Source organism: Suncus etruscus, chromosome 5, assembly GCF_024139225.1.
Source record: "Suncus etruscus isolate mSunEtr1 chromosome 5, mSunEtr1.pri.cur, whole genome shotgun sequence".
Taxonomy (NCBI): Eukaryota; Metazoa; Chordata; class Mammalia; order Eulipotyphla; family Soricidae; genus Suncus; species Suncus etruscus.
Genome location: NC_064852.1, coordinates 96,478,865 through 96,494,302, shown reverse-complemented (window position 1 = coordinate 96,494,302; position 15,438 = coordinate 96,478,865). Strand labels below are relative to the sequence as shown.

Below are 15,438 nucleotides of genomic sequence, written 5' to 3'. Positions count from 1 at the left end.
GTTTAATTTTCTAAATTAGTTGATTAGTAATTATTACCTCATTGTTATAAGCACTGAGAAAAACACAGAAACACTTAAGAAAAAGCTCTCTATCAATGTCAACATAAAAGGAAAGATGGATGATTCTGAATGTGCATTATTGCTTTATTGACAGAGAATTTTGTGTTAAAATGTATCCATGAATCATTTGCTCAGATCTAAGTTTTTTTATTAATACAAAAATAAAGTTATTGTAGGTATATTGGGTCTATTTACTAAAAAGTAAGCCAAAAAGGAAAATAGCTGAGGGGCACTTTGTTCATATCTTTTGCTCCTTTTTCTTGTAAGGTATGGTGTCACTAAGAAAGTATTTTATATATCACTTTAGAGATGTGTTTTCCATATAATCCTGGGGCAGTAGATATATTAGGAGAAGAAGAGCCCAGAAGAATGTGGATAGCATTATTGATAATTTAAGACCCACTAGTTTTGCCATTTGTCAGGAGGAGAATTAAAGGCTTTGATTTAAAAGAAATTTCAAAATTTTTAAACCAGAGAAATTTAGCTAAAAACATTTTTTGTAAATAACATTATAAATTCTTTGACTTGATAATAATGACAGCATCTAGTACAACCACCCTCCAATTTTTTTCTATATATAAAATGTGTTTTTGACAGACACAGCAATACCTGGTATTGGACTTATTGATACAAATAAATTTAATTTCTATTTACTTCTTTCTTTTCTTTTCTTTTATTTGGTTCTTCACATTTGGGCATGGTAATGTTTCAGGGATGGGGGCTGGTCCTAATACAGCAATGCCAAGGGATTATTCCTGGCTCTGTGCTCTTGGAATCATTTCTAGAGATCGTATGAGATGCTGGGGGTTGAATCAGGGTTGGTGGTGTGCAAGGCAAATACCATATTATCTTTCAGATAGTACAAATAGGACTTCTGTACTCTCTATCTCTCTCTGGACCCCTGATGCTCTCAGAAGTATAATTTGTATATCTAGGTGTTCTTGTCCCATAGCAATATTAGTTTCAGTCTGTGTTCATTTTTTAAGGGTTGCATTAGATTTTGGATTGGTATTAAAATACATTGTACATTGAAAATATATGTAATTTATAATTTTTTATGTGGTATATTATTTGGCCTTATGAGGATCCCCTGTGTGAGGTCAGTGAGATGCCTTTATTTTTACTTTGAAGATGATCAACGTCTCTTTCCTAAAGTGAGGTATCTGATCCAGAGCAGAAAGAGGCTGCAGAGGAACCAACAGGTCTTCTCATGTTTTAACTTCTTCCCTTGGTGTTGTGATGGGAAGAACTAACTGATACACAAATAAAGTATCTTTGGATCCATTCAAGCTCAGATCCTCAGTGTCGGAGCGATAGCACAGCTGGTATCCCAAACCTGCCAGGATTGATTTCTGAGTGCAGAACCAGGAGTAACCCCTGAGCAATGCCAGGTGTGGCCCCAAAACAAAACAAAACAAAAAATTATGTCCTCAACATTGAACTCTGGATCGTAAAAGTACCATTTTTTTTTCCATTTGACAAATTCAGCTTTCTTGCTAGGTTTCCAGATTTTTTAGGCAAAATAAGACATTGAAAACTTGTCATGCTTTTCTACCAAATGCACCTGTTTTTAAAGAATTGAATTTGGACTATTTTAGAGGCATATGAGGAAGATATTTAGGCTCAATCCTAAATGACTGATTTTGACTCCAATTTTGCTGCATCTTGGCAGGAACGTTGTTAAGGCAACACTTACTTTAATGAAAAGATAGAATGTTAGATGTTTCTGCACTAGACTTGGTGGGCTCTAGTCTGACTACTGAGGTCTGTCTCTTTATTTATTTATTTATTTACTTATTTTGGAATGGCCTTAAAATGATTTAAATTTTGTTCACTTGTGTATTTAGGAAATATAATTGGTGGTTCTCTGCAGTGCTCAGAGGACTATGCTGTGTTGTGGATAGACCTCTAGTCTCCTGCATGCAATACACATGCTCAGTCTGTTTAGTTTTTTCTCTGGCATGAAAGTATTTAAAATAGTTGGGAAAAAGATCTTTAGAAAATCATATTTTGTGACACTGGGAAATGAGATGTGGCCATAAAGAAAGTTCTGGGAAGCAGACACATTCATTGATTTCTCCACTGTCTTGGCTGCTTTCAGACTTGACAGCAGAGTTGATGCAGTCACTAGAGCTCTTAGAGAATGAAATACTAACTCTGAGCCACTTTGACCTTTGGTGAACAAACAAACAAACAAAAACAGTTCAGATCTGAAGTCATTGACCTGGCTTTATTCTTGGCTTATTGCTGAGCCTTACCTGCTTCTCTTGTAGGTGTCTCTGCTCAGCTCACCAGCACCCGTCTACGGAGAAATACTTCTGTGGGAACCCCATTCTGGATGGCCCCTGAGGTAAGTAGGAGGCATTTATGTTGGGGGGTTTCTGCAGGCCCGAATCTTCTGTCTTTTTATGGGACAGTCATGTTTTCAGGAACCTTTGAATCATGGAATTCTGGTTTAGTGAGTGATAATGAGATGAAATCTCATAAAGCAGGAGGACATAAGAATGAGCTGAGGACACCACCCAGAAGAGATGGTACTCTCTAGGACCATAAGGTGGTCAGTTCTTTCAGTCTTGGTGTCAGCTGGAAACAAGGCAGTTTTGCCATACTTGATTAGTGAAGAGACTGAGAACCACTACCCTTTCCCCCATTCCTCCATCCTGATTACCAGAGCTATGGTTAGCCTACATTGAGTTTGTGAGCAGGATCATAGCAATTCATCTCATGCACTTTGTTGACTTTCTAGTAAAACATGGAATTTGGGCCCAATTTAATTATAAACCTTCTCTGGAGAACACTTGTAGAAGTTTTGGGGATCTTCTAGCTGGAGGAGGTGTACCCTCAAACCCTGCCATGACACTGTTCTCAGTTCCACATTTTATTCTGCAGTCCATTGGTCTGTTGCTGAGAGGAACAATCTGGGCCTTCTAACTCTGCTATCAGTTGGCATTAACCTGCTCAATGTCTTTAGCTCCTATTATCTGTGTGACTCTCTTTCATGCAAAGGCCATAGACAATTCTTTGGAGAGAAAAGAAAAAGTTCTGTCCACCCCAGTATTGACTTCAATCTTATGTGTTTCTTAAATAGATTTAAAAGACAAAACAGGGGCTGGAGAGATAGCATGGAGGTAAAGCGTTCACCATGCATGCAGAAGGATGGTGGTTTAAATCCCGGCATCCCATATAGTCCCCTGAGCCTGCCAGGATTGATTTCTGAGCATAGAGCCAGGAGTAAACCCTAAGTGCTGCTGGGTATGACCCAAAAACCAAATAAATAAATAAATAAAAGATACAAGTTATGAATTTTTTAATAAACTTTGTCACTCTCAGTTATAGAGCCAAATGGAAAAAAAAACTATATTATTTAAAAAAACCCACAAAGTTAGCAACAGTCTAGTAAGAAACTGTCATTCAGTGAGACAAATGATATTATTCTGTGAAGTCTCCTCATCCTTTGCAGTGTGAATGTTAGCACAGCTATTTGGAGTTATTTTGCCATATCTACTACTGCACAGTATGTGGCAACCCAGCTCTCCCTGCATTTTACTCTGAATCTCTATAAAAACAGCATCTTTGACCTACAACTGGTACCTGTCTATTAGCACAATTCAAATCCATTCTGAAAGACTATTTTTCTACATGCTAGAAGTTGTCAGGAGTAACCTTTAGAGCCCTGGAACATTTCCCCTTGATTTTCAGGTCTCAGTTAATGAAAGCTCACCTGGAAAGCTTTCTCAATCATTGGCCTGTGTGAGACTCTGAGTCCAGTGATCTTTGAAGCATCAGGTCTCCGCTAGCACAAGTTGACTACTGCACAGTAGTTTTTGGTGGGCAGGTTTCCCATCTAGATTCAGAGTTCTAGTAGGGAGTTGAGGGTATCCAGAATTCCAAAGAGTGCTTTGTGTAGAGTACATGCTCAGTAATTATCTGTAGGACAAATAAACACTTCAATAAGAAGCCAAGAGAAGAGAATTTGGCAGGTAGTCTGAGAAGGACATATCATTGATGATATTAAACAACTTTTCTGTCAATTTTGATTGATTTGTTTCTAAAGAAGAGTGTCGAAGTCACTCAGCTCCCTATTGGAGTGGTATAACATGGAAGTTAGTGCTCCCATTCCAACTCAGGTGGTTCCTCAGACCACAAAATATAATTAAATAACCTTAGAATTATATATTTTAAAAAAATTTGTGGACTTTCAGCTTTAGCTGAGTTGAATAAACTATATAAAGGTTTTTTATATGGAGAAGTTTACTGAGTTACAGTGGGCTATTGACCAGATGGCCTAGAATGGGCTCCATTTCTGACAGGGAAAAGCCATTATTGCATTCTGTCTACTATGGAGGATACAGGGAATGGTAGACCAGGGATAAAGACCAGTGATGCTTAAGAAAAAGTCTCTGATTCTCTGTGTATGCTTTCTGAAGTGCCCTAGAATTATGGGATGATATTCATTATGTTCTAGACCTATACCATTTTCTTGTCTTGGGCTTCAGGACTATTCTAACCTCTTGTTTTCAACTGAAAAATTTCTTTTTCAACAAAATCTCATATTGCTCCATAATCCTCAAAAAGAATATTGACAGGAAGCCTTACATTTGTCAGCTCCATTCAACAGACATATTCTTCCCTATGAACAAAGGTTGGAGTCAAAGCAGTCCTTGGAAGAACAGTCAGTAATGAATATAAGGAGCATTGTCTTCAACTGATGCCTTCATTAAACAGATTCATCTTAATATACTTCTTCTGCTTGTGTGAATAAGTGATTTTTAAATTAAATATGATAGCGATGATATATTACCAATGCCATTAGAATAGTACCATTTTAGGCACCTGTGGTTTTCTTGAAAAGCAGCTGAAACGTTCCCCTATTTTATTTTGAGCAATGGAACTTAATTATCCTTTCCCATCTACATTTCCACTTTTATTTCACCAATGTAAGTTATAACAATATTAGTAACAGGATCAGGGAGAGCGTACAGGGGTAAAACTTGCATGTGACCCATCCTGGTTCAAGTCTTGGTACTGTATGTTGTCCTCTGAGCACTGCCAGGATTCACTCCTGAGCACAGAGCCAGAAAATATCTCTAAGCTTTGAAGGGCATCCCCCCATTAAAAATAAATAAACCCCCAAATACCAAAAAATTTTCAACTTCTAATAGGCTCTATCACAAACCAGGAAGCTAATGGAATGTGAACCGAGTATAAGAAAATATTGACAAGCACTCCAAATCCACAATTCAAGGGGGGCAGCTGTGAGTTGCTGCCTAAATTTCCTGTAATACTGTTTTCCTGCTCTCTGGCCAACGATTCCTGATTATATGCCAAAGTATTTGTCCTATGGCACGTCCTTCAAACCTCTAGTTTACATTGAGTCTCTGATATCCTTGCCTGAGAGTCTAGCTTATATTTTGGCTTATCTAATAATATATGATTATATATTTATTTTAGTCATCTCATTTCCTTGACTGTTTCCCTGCCTGGGATTCTAGCTTATTTTTGGCTTATCTATTAATATATGATTATATATTTATTTTAGTCATCTCATTTCCTTCACCGTTTCCTAACAGGGAATTTCTTACAATAAGTAGTACCTCACATCATTGTAAAACTTTTCCAAATATTTATTAAGTGCACAAATATTTCTCCAAATATTTCTCAAGTGAAATATTTAAGCAACATTGCATTCATTTTTAAAGATGAGACTTCTCTGGGCCAAGTGGGTAGATAGAAACAGTAAGAAAAATCTCTCTATTATTACTCACATTACTCAAGGTGTTTTTGGGATGGCTCCTGCACATTATTATTGTCATTATCATTCAGTTTGTATCTGAATCTCACATTCCAGGGAGTATCCTGTTCTCTAGCAAAAACGCAGTACCAGGTTAATTTATGTTTATTTACAGTGAAGATGGAGAAGTAGATGACAAAGGAGAGTTGAGGTTTATTATTTTCTTTTCTTTGGGTCACATCTGGTGGTACTCAGGACTAAGGGAACCATATGGAATACCAGGGATCAAACTTGGATTGGCCAAGTGAAAGCCAAGTGCCTTACTCACTATACTATTGCTCTGACCTGAGAGTTCAGACAATTGTATATAAATACAAATTAAATGTAATTAAAAGTAAAAAATGTATAATGTAATATTTGTATACAACTGAAACCTATGAAAAGGAACCAAAGTTTTATTAGTTATATATTTTTTAGCTCTTTATAGATTGTATTAAAGTAATGCCTTATAATTAGTTGTGGGTTGATTTTTTTTGAGGGGAGTTTCCCAAACACTGCTCATATGCCCCAGGAACCATTCCTGGTGATATTTGGCCAATCAATTTGTGCTAGAACCTGAAAGTGCTATACAATACAGGCCTTGAGGTGCCAGGGACTACCAGGGCAACCCTGGAGGTGCTCAGAGGTCTCAGGACTAAAGCTATGATTTTTGAGAGGCCATTGTTCCTAGACATCAAATTTTGGTCAGGCCCCCTAAACCCCTAGTACTGTTTCTCTAGTCCCACACTCTGGATTGGAAGTGGCTGCTGTCCAGAACCCTTTGGGTACTGACGGTGCTTGTCTTTCCCCCAAAATATTCCAGACATCCCAAAGACCCAACAACTGACAAGAATAATAATTGGCAAGCAGAGGCCTGTGAGGCAGCTGATTATCAGCTTGGATACTGCATCTCCCGAACAGGTGTGCAGTGGGAAGAGCAGCTTCCCTTAGCCTTTGCTAATGCAATAGAGCCTGTACTGGGTGACTTTTCAATGCCTTATTTCACTTGCATTGTAGTTATCTCCAGTAGGTATATTTTCCCCCATTTACCACTGAGGACAGTGAATCTCATAGAGGTATAGGTTGTGGTGCACAATTTTACATCCCTCTGAATTACTTGGGCTTTTTAGAGAGCAAATGGTGATGGGATGTGAATACCACTATACAGAAAGATAAGTGAAAACAGGAGAAGATACACTCTGTGCGTGTGCAGGGCAAACATTTGCTTAAGAATTCACGTTTTCAAGTCCTCCACCTTGCTTTCTTTTTTGTGGGAGTCAGGGAACCATATGTAGTGCTGGAATGGGAACTTGTGTTAGCTACGTGCAAGGTAAGCACCTTAGCCCCTGTATTATCTCTTTGTCCCCCATTTGCCTCAAAGTTTGCCACTTTAGTGTGATCCAAAGGTGTGTTTGAAAATGTGCCCCTCTCACTGAGAGAGATCACACAAAACAGGTCTGCAGAGATGTGTAGTGGTAGAATGCTCTGAACCTGCAGTGGGAAATGAGGCATTTGAAAAGACCCCTCTCCCACTGGCATTCATAGATTGACTACACTTTGCGAGGCCATCAATGGAGAAGCCCATGGATTACAGAGTCAGTTACTTGTCATCTTTCTTAAACAGCCAAAGGTCTGTTTCTGTAATAGAGAGCAGACTGATGGAGAAAAATAAACATTTGCTTCTTTTTTAGACATTTTTTTTTCTCATTTACTTCCATCTGCTTGTTGTTGCAAACAAGAGCTAATCAGTTGAGCAGAAAAACAGATGTGCTGTGACGGCTCCAGAAATGGGTCTCTCTGTCTGGCAAAGGTTCGTTGACAGGGACGGTTGCCATAACAACCGACTCACACCAATGCAGAAATATCACAGGCCTTTTTTTTTTTTCCTGCAGCCACTCTTGCCTTCATTAATTATGCCATTCCCAGCTAAATGATACGATAATGCTATTTCTGTTGCTGCTGCCAGGACTAGAGATGACAAATGAGATATTTTGTGTTGAAGGGTTGAAAAAAAATCACAGAGCACTAAGCAGCTGAAATATTATTACTGTCATTATTACCATCTTGTTTCCTAAGCTTTAGCTAATGGGTTTGGTTCACAAATAAGAGTTAGCATTTAGGAGTGCTTACTATGTGCCAGGCACTTAGTGCTTTATTTGAATTAATGTATTTATAATTCTCATAATCGTCCCATGAAGTCAGTGCCATTACTAATCCAACATTTTAGACAAAATAGATACACCACAAGGAGTAAATGTTCTTGTTTCTGGACAAGTTACTAGGTGATACTACCAGGATTTCAGCCCAATTCTTTGCTCCCTCTTACCCGCTGTACTACAGAAAACAGTTTAGTTGAGACAAACATCAGTACCACATAGGATGTTAATCTCCTACTGACATTTTTAGGTTATTTTTGATAAGAAATGATCCTTTCTTAAGAGTAATATTTACTTTAACATAACACTCAAAGCCTATGTAATTAGTGCCTGAGGGAAGGAGCTGGAAAAATACAACAGCAGAGTACTGCAGAATAGAATTTAGGAGATTCAGATTTGACTTTTAGCTTTACCACTCATTTAAAAAGTGATTGCAGTACAATCAATGTTTGGGTAGAAAATTAAAGTCAGACCCAAGAGCAAATCAATTACTTGCTAACCTACATTGAACTTCGGGCTAATGATGGCCATGGCAAGTTCTTGAGGGTCATTTTCCAGACTATTAATGAATTGAGGAGTCCTTTATTATTGTTTTTAGATTTTTGAGTTATATGGTGGTAGTATTCAGAGTTTATTCCTGACTTTGTGTTTGCTCAGCCAGGCACAGGGGACCATATACAGGATTGGGGGTGTGTGTGTGTTTGAACCTGGGTTGGCTGTATGCAAAGCAAATATGCCTTACCAGCTTCGCTATCTCTCTACCCACCCACACCCCCCAGGATTTGATGAAACTCCTGGGGCTCCATTTATAGTCATATCACTGCTGGAATTGCAAACCCAGAGATTTAAGCAGATTAGAAGCTTTCATCCTGGCTGAAAGCCCATGCCCTCTATAGAGAGATTGAACTGTGGCCATTTGTGTTTGCTGGCTCCCTCTAGTTTAATGTGGAATGGGGCTTCTCTCAGTGCCTGAGCCTTGCTGACTGCTCCCCATCCCCAATCTCTACAGGATTGCCCAGGTATGCAGGCCCTTCTAGGTGAAGATTCCATAACAGAGTGAAAAGATGGGATGCAGCTTTAGCTTTTCACCTCAGCTCCAATGATTTGGCCCCACTCAGTTGGGCTCTGCAGAAAAGTTGAGTCATAAGTCAAATGTCAGTGTGGAGGTGGGGGGCTGGCCCTGGAGGTGGTGGTGACAAACCATCACCTCTGCCTGGCATTTCTAAATATAAGCACTGCTCTCAGGATCAGCTGCAGATGCTCAGAGGACCAGGACGTTCAGAGCAAAGACCTAATAGCCCAGCCCCAACTCTCCAGCTGGATGCTAAGCAAGAAGTATCACAGTAATGGTCTTTGTGAGCATTTCAGGGTATTTTTTTTAAACTTTCCAAACTGTCCTCCACCCTACCCTGGGAAGATGAGAAGATTCAAGGTACCTATTGTTTCCCTCCATAGGGGCAAAAGAAGTGTTTGCAAGAGAAATGCAAAAGCTGCCCTCAGAGTTCCCAAAGCCCCCCAATCTAGCGATTCCTTTCTCTCATCCTTCCTTCCAGTACTGGGGGTTGGGGGTACAAAACTTATTTGTGCCAAGGCCAAAGTCTGTGTTCACTCTCCTGCTTTATCATTCTTGAGCCATCATGAGAAAGAAAAATCATTGATGAGGAGAGGAAGGGACTTACAAGGGGAGGGATGAGAGAGGAGCAGGTGGAAACTAGTTTTTATGTTTTCCCTATACTCTTTCCAGTTTTCAAAGATTAAGATAAATCACTCTCATAGGAACATGGATATTGCTCAGGTATCTTGGTTTGCATGTTACTGAAAAGACAGACTCCAGAGACTCCATGTGGAGATGGGTCAAACCAGGTGGGAATGTTAAGATACTCTGTAGAATTTGCTTATATCTGTGTAGAATTAAATAATTAACAATGGGGCTGGATGGTGGATGATGCCATCCAGCCCACATGGCTCTGCAACCTCCATGCAGCCGGCGAGTTCCAGGCCCAGGTGAAATCACTCACTCACACGCAGCCTTCAGGAAGAATCATCTTTATTTATGCCCTAGCCACCACAGGTGTGTGGCCTATGTCAACCTTTTAAGCATTCAGCTATATTTTGCTAGCCCTGCATCTTATCTCCTGTTAGCCATCTTCCCTTTGGGCTCCATGCGGCCCAAAGATCCAAAAGCCAGGAAGCCAAGCCGGGCCAAGAGAGAAACGGCAAAAGGGGCAAAGAGCCAAAAGGGGCGAATTCCCTTGGTCCCAGCCTTATCTACCTTTTTCCAAACCCCTCCCAGGAATGGGAGGGGCTTGCAGGTAAAGTTACACCTACTATCCGGTTCAGACCCCTCCCAGAAATGGGTGGGTCTTAGGGTACACCACATTTCCCCCTTTTTTAAATATTTTCATGCGCCAACGTAATAAAGTGAAAATTAATATACCAGCCCTTTTCAAAAACATATCATTTGCAAAATATACTTTACACCTGTAACCTAAAATTCTATTAATGCTTTTTTACCAAGCACTATTTCGGAACTTTCATGTTCCTATATTTTTAAACTATATTGGGGGAACTTTACTGTTCCTATATTTTTTCTATACACAAGTACTTCAGCATACATGCATAACATACATTTTAAAAACAGGCTAAGTACATTAAAATACACAGTAAAACATTTTGCAATTGAAAATATTAACTTTGAAAGACAACAAAACACATTTAAATTATAAAGAAAATGACTTAAGACAAAGATGCAGGTGGTTAGAAATTAGATGTTTAAATGAGCTAAACTGAATTACTTCCCTTTTATTTTTATTTTTTAACTACTAACTAAGTAAAACTTATCCCATCACCAACTATGAGTAAAATATTACTACCCACTAATTTTCTACACCTAAAACCATAGTTTAGATTAATTTGTCCCACGCTGATCTCACCATGTGGCTTTTGTAAACTTTTAAAGTTCAGATGTAGGTTTGTTCCACGCTGATCTCACCACGTGGCTTCTGTAAACTTTTAAAGTTCAGATGTTTTGTCCCACGCTGATTTTACCACGTGGCTTCCTTTTAGTTTTAGGCCCCGCTGCCGGTTTGTGATCTGGAGCGAGGATTCCAGGTTTTTCGCTTTTCCGGGCCAAACTGAGCCCAGCCAAGCCGATTCCAGCCGAGATCCCAGCCGAGCCGAGCTGCTTGGAGCTTGCCGCTTGGAGCTTTTTGCCGCAGGGGCTTCACCGCTGCCTTTTTTCCCCTCTGGGAGCACTTTGGATGTTCAGAGTTCCAAGTGATTTAAACTAAAGTTCAGTTCGAAATTTCCAAAGTCGAAATCCAAATTCAAGCCAAAGGTCATTTTCAGAAAATCAGTCCACTTTAAATACAGTCTTTTTTCTCCTCCGTTTCCAATTTAGACTTTTAATAAGTCTTTGAAGAGGCCCAGGTTTTTGTTTCTTGTAACAAAGTTTCAGTTTTGGGCCTGGGCCTGGGCTGGAGGTGATGCAAGCTTCCACCTCTTTTGTTTTAATTGCCCTTGTTTTTCTAGAAGGGATTACGGCCATGTTTGAACATGGCTGCACGTGGCCCAGTGTTTTGGGCTTAGTGCACCCGAAAAGAGCCAAAATTAAACTGAAAAGCAGAAATATTACCATTGTTGCTGGTTTCTTGGGTCCAGGATTCAGGTCAAAGTTCGGAGCGCCAGATGTAGAATTAAATAAATAACGATGGTGCTGGATGGCGATGGATGGAGGCCTTTGTGCTTAGGCCCCAGCCACGTGGCTTCATCCCCATCCAGCTGGCGAATTTCAGGCCCAGGTAATCCGCGTAATCAAGACTCACTCACATGCAGGCTTCAGGAAGAATCATCTTTATTCATGCCCTAGCCACCACAGGTGTGTGGCCTATGTCAACCTTTTAAGCATTCAGCTATATTTTGCTAGCCCTGCATCTTATCTCCTGTTAGCCATCTTCCCTTTGGGCTCCATGCGGCCCAAAGATCCAAAAGCCAGGAAGCCAAGCCGGGCCAAGAGAAAAACGGCAAAAGGCTGAATCCCCTGGCTCAGAGGTTTATCTATCCTTTTCCAGACCCCTCCCAGAAATGGGAGGTCTTGCAGGTAGTTACACCTATTATCCGGTTCCCAAAACTCCTCCCAGATATGGGTGGGTCTTGGGGTACACCACATATCTGCTTTGTCAGATACACTAGAGAAGAAACTCCCTTTTCTATTAGTGCCCTATTGGGGGCTTCTGCTTCAGTTCTACCACCTCCTAGCTGTGTGGTATGGGCAATTAGTTCTTTCTGAATCAGTTTCCTCATCTGTGTTGACTCCTCACCCAACTCAACCAACTCTACAATAAAGACTTGGATAGACTTGGAGTGTTCCCTGACAAAGGAAGGGATGGCGTGGAAGAGTGAGGGGATGGGAAAGAAAGAGTTAGGAGGAAACCCATCTCCTCTGGTTAAATTAAGGATGTGCTGCTTTGGCCTTTCCACAGTGTGGAAGCTGCTGTGACTAATGTTTATGGAACACAAACTCCCTTTGGCAAGCACCCAGCATTTTCTTTAAGGAGATACCTTCTTCAGAGAGAGCTGGGTTAGTCCTGGTTGAATATTTGAGCCATTTGTTTTCCTCTTCTGTGAAAGAAAGGGGTGGGATAAATGATTTCTGAGATCCTTTTTGTATCCACCTATGAGGTGTTTCTGGATTAGACCATTTGGGATTCCAAGCAGAAATACTCCTTCAGTATCATATTTTGATGGCTAATACTTAAGGAGCCTTCATAGAGAAGTTCTACAGATAATTGGTTCTGAGTGGTGAACTAGGCTTCCACATGATAAAGGATAAGTGGTCATATTCAGAGTTTGGGGAAATAAAAGTGAAAATGTAAGTGCTGTGTGCTGGTCTCAAACCTGGGGCTGAGCTAGCAAGCACAAGGATTTTTAATTTGAACTTCATTATGGTCCCCCAAGTACTGTCAGATGTGGTTCAAAAATAAACAAAAAGAATAGCATGATTTTTAAATCATTTCTAGTGATTTCCCAGGGTACAATAATTTTAAATTTTTTAAGATTTAGAAAAGAACCAGAAATAAATAGTCAAGCCTATAAATCCTTTGTTGTTGTTGTTGGTGGTGGTGGTGGTTTGGGGGCCACACCCCACTGCTCTCAGGTGTTACTCCTGGCTCTGCACTTAGAAATTGCTTCTGGCTCAGGGGACTCTATGGAATGCCAGAGATGGAAACCCACGTCTGTCCTGGATCAGCTGCGTGCAAGGCAAATGCCCTACCATTGTACTATCATTCCGGTCCCTAGCCTAGCAATCCTAATTCTTCTTTATGGTAGTCCCTACCATAAAACAATGAAACAAATCTCAGGTCTGTCTGAGAAGCCATTTAATTTTGTTTATTTAGTATTGTAGTTTGTAACACTTTAAGGTTTTTTTTGTAACAACTGATGAAGAATATTTACCATAGACACATTTATAATTATGATAACAAGTTCCAGAAAAGTTCTATTTTTGAAAGCTTTATAATAAATAATATTTATTAATTATGCCACATGACTTTTATAAGCAAAATTAATTATCCCCTTTGCCTTTTGGGGAGGCACAGGGATTACTCCTGGCTCTGCACTCAGAAATAGCTCCTGGCAGGTTTGGGAGACCATCTGGGATGTCGGGAATTGAACCCAGGTCTGTCCTGGGTCGGCCACATCCAAGGCAAACACCCTACACTATGCTATCTATCCCAGCTGCCCCTTTGCCTTCTTATCTCTCTGTCACACTTATTTGAAGTCTGTTGACTGCATCTGTGGCCTCAAGGCCAATGAAGGATTAATAGCTTTAGGTCTCTGCCTTGACTCTTTTAAAGCTGAATTTCACTTTTGCAATAACAGTAGCTTGCCTGTGTTCTAGAAAGACATTTTTAATCTAACCTTTGGTTATAATTTTGGATCACATGGCAATTGTAATAAAGTGAGAACTTGGAACATAAAAGTCAAACCTAATTGTACTTTAATTGCATTTTAAAATATGATTGGGCAAAAAATAAACTTGTCTGAATAATATCTATTGTTACTTAGGTTTGGGAAATCATTTTTCAGTAGAGAAAAACATTTTTCCTTATGGTAGCTATTGCTACTATAATCTTTCAAACAAACACTATTTGTTTGAAAGGAATTGCTCAAATCACATTTCTAAAACAGATTTCAGCAGATCTTTGCTAAATTAGATAAATTGTTTAAGTTAGGCATCTCATAAAATCTAGGTTGTGTAAATCCAGGAGCTCATGTGTTGACTTTATTTTTTTAATCCTTTTTTAAATCCTGTCTAATACAGATGTTCTTTCCAGATAACGTAGACCTTGAGAAGAAACTGTCCTCTCAGGTTCTTAGAGCTGAAGTTTTTCTGTAAACAGTAGAGGATGAATCTTATTTGTCTTTCGAGGCTTATCAAGGAGCCCCAATCTAGATTTGGGCTTTACTACAGTTACAGTCATGGTGCATTTCATGAGATCATGGCGGCCTAAGTGCTCCACCAAAGCTTTGAAATAGAAAGAAACATGGTGGGAAGAGAATTTCTTTTTTGTTTGTTTGTTTTTCGGTCAGACCCGATGACACCCGGGGGTTACTCCTGGTCACACACTCAGAAATCGCTCCTGGCTTGCGAGACCATATGGGACACCCGGGGATCAAACCGAGGTCCATCCTAGGCTAGTGCGCATGCCTTACTGCTTGTGCCACTGCTCCGGCCCCGGGAAGGGAATTTCTTTCCATTTTAGGAATAATAATCTCATGGGCATCTAGGTTTATCACTGGGATGTCACCCTTAACTAGTCAACTTTTTGATTTAAAAAACCCCACAAGGGCTGGACCAGGTATGGCATTTGCCTTGCACTTGGCTATAGCCCAGATTTGATCCCTGGCATCCTATATACTATCTCCTGAGTATGCCAGGAGTGATTCCTGAGTGCAGAGTCAGAAGTAACCTTTGAGAACCAGCAGGTGTGGCCCAAACATACATACATACACACACACACACACACACACACACACACACACACACACACACACACACACACTTACACTCACATCACATCACATCACATCACATCCCATCCCACATTTGGGCTAGGGAGATGGCTCAAAGGGCTGGACTGCAAATTTTTATGTGGAAGCCCTGGGTCTGAACCCTGAACATGAAATGAGAGGAGCCTTCCAGCACCACTGGTTGTGCCTCCCAAACAAAAACAAAAACAAATAAAAGAAGAATTTGAGAAAAAAATATCCTGGAAAAGTAATTTCCTGGAGAAATTTCTAAATAAAAAAAACCTTATTTATAGTTTTAGGACAAAAAAGCAAACAAAAATTAATTTTTTCTGTAGAAACAATTCATATACTCTGTAATAATTTTTATTTTAGTCTTTGATACTAGGGATTAAACCTAGGGCCTCCTAATTACATAGTGCA

At 39.9% G+C, this 15,438-nt stretch overlaps 1 protein-coding gene across 1 annotated transcript in view; it reads left to right on the top strand.

Moving 5' to 3' along the window:
- MYO3B (myosin IIIB) overlaps positions 1 to 15,438 on the top strand; it is a 481,137-nt gene that overhangs the window by 11,659 nt on the left and 454,040 nt on the right. The window contains exon 6 of the mRNA XM_049772878.1: positions 2,334 to 2,410. Within this exon, the coding sequence (XP_049628835.1) occupies positions 2,334 to 2,410 (77 nt within the window). The remainder of the gene's footprint in view (positions 1 to 2,333; positions 2,411 to 15,438) is intronic.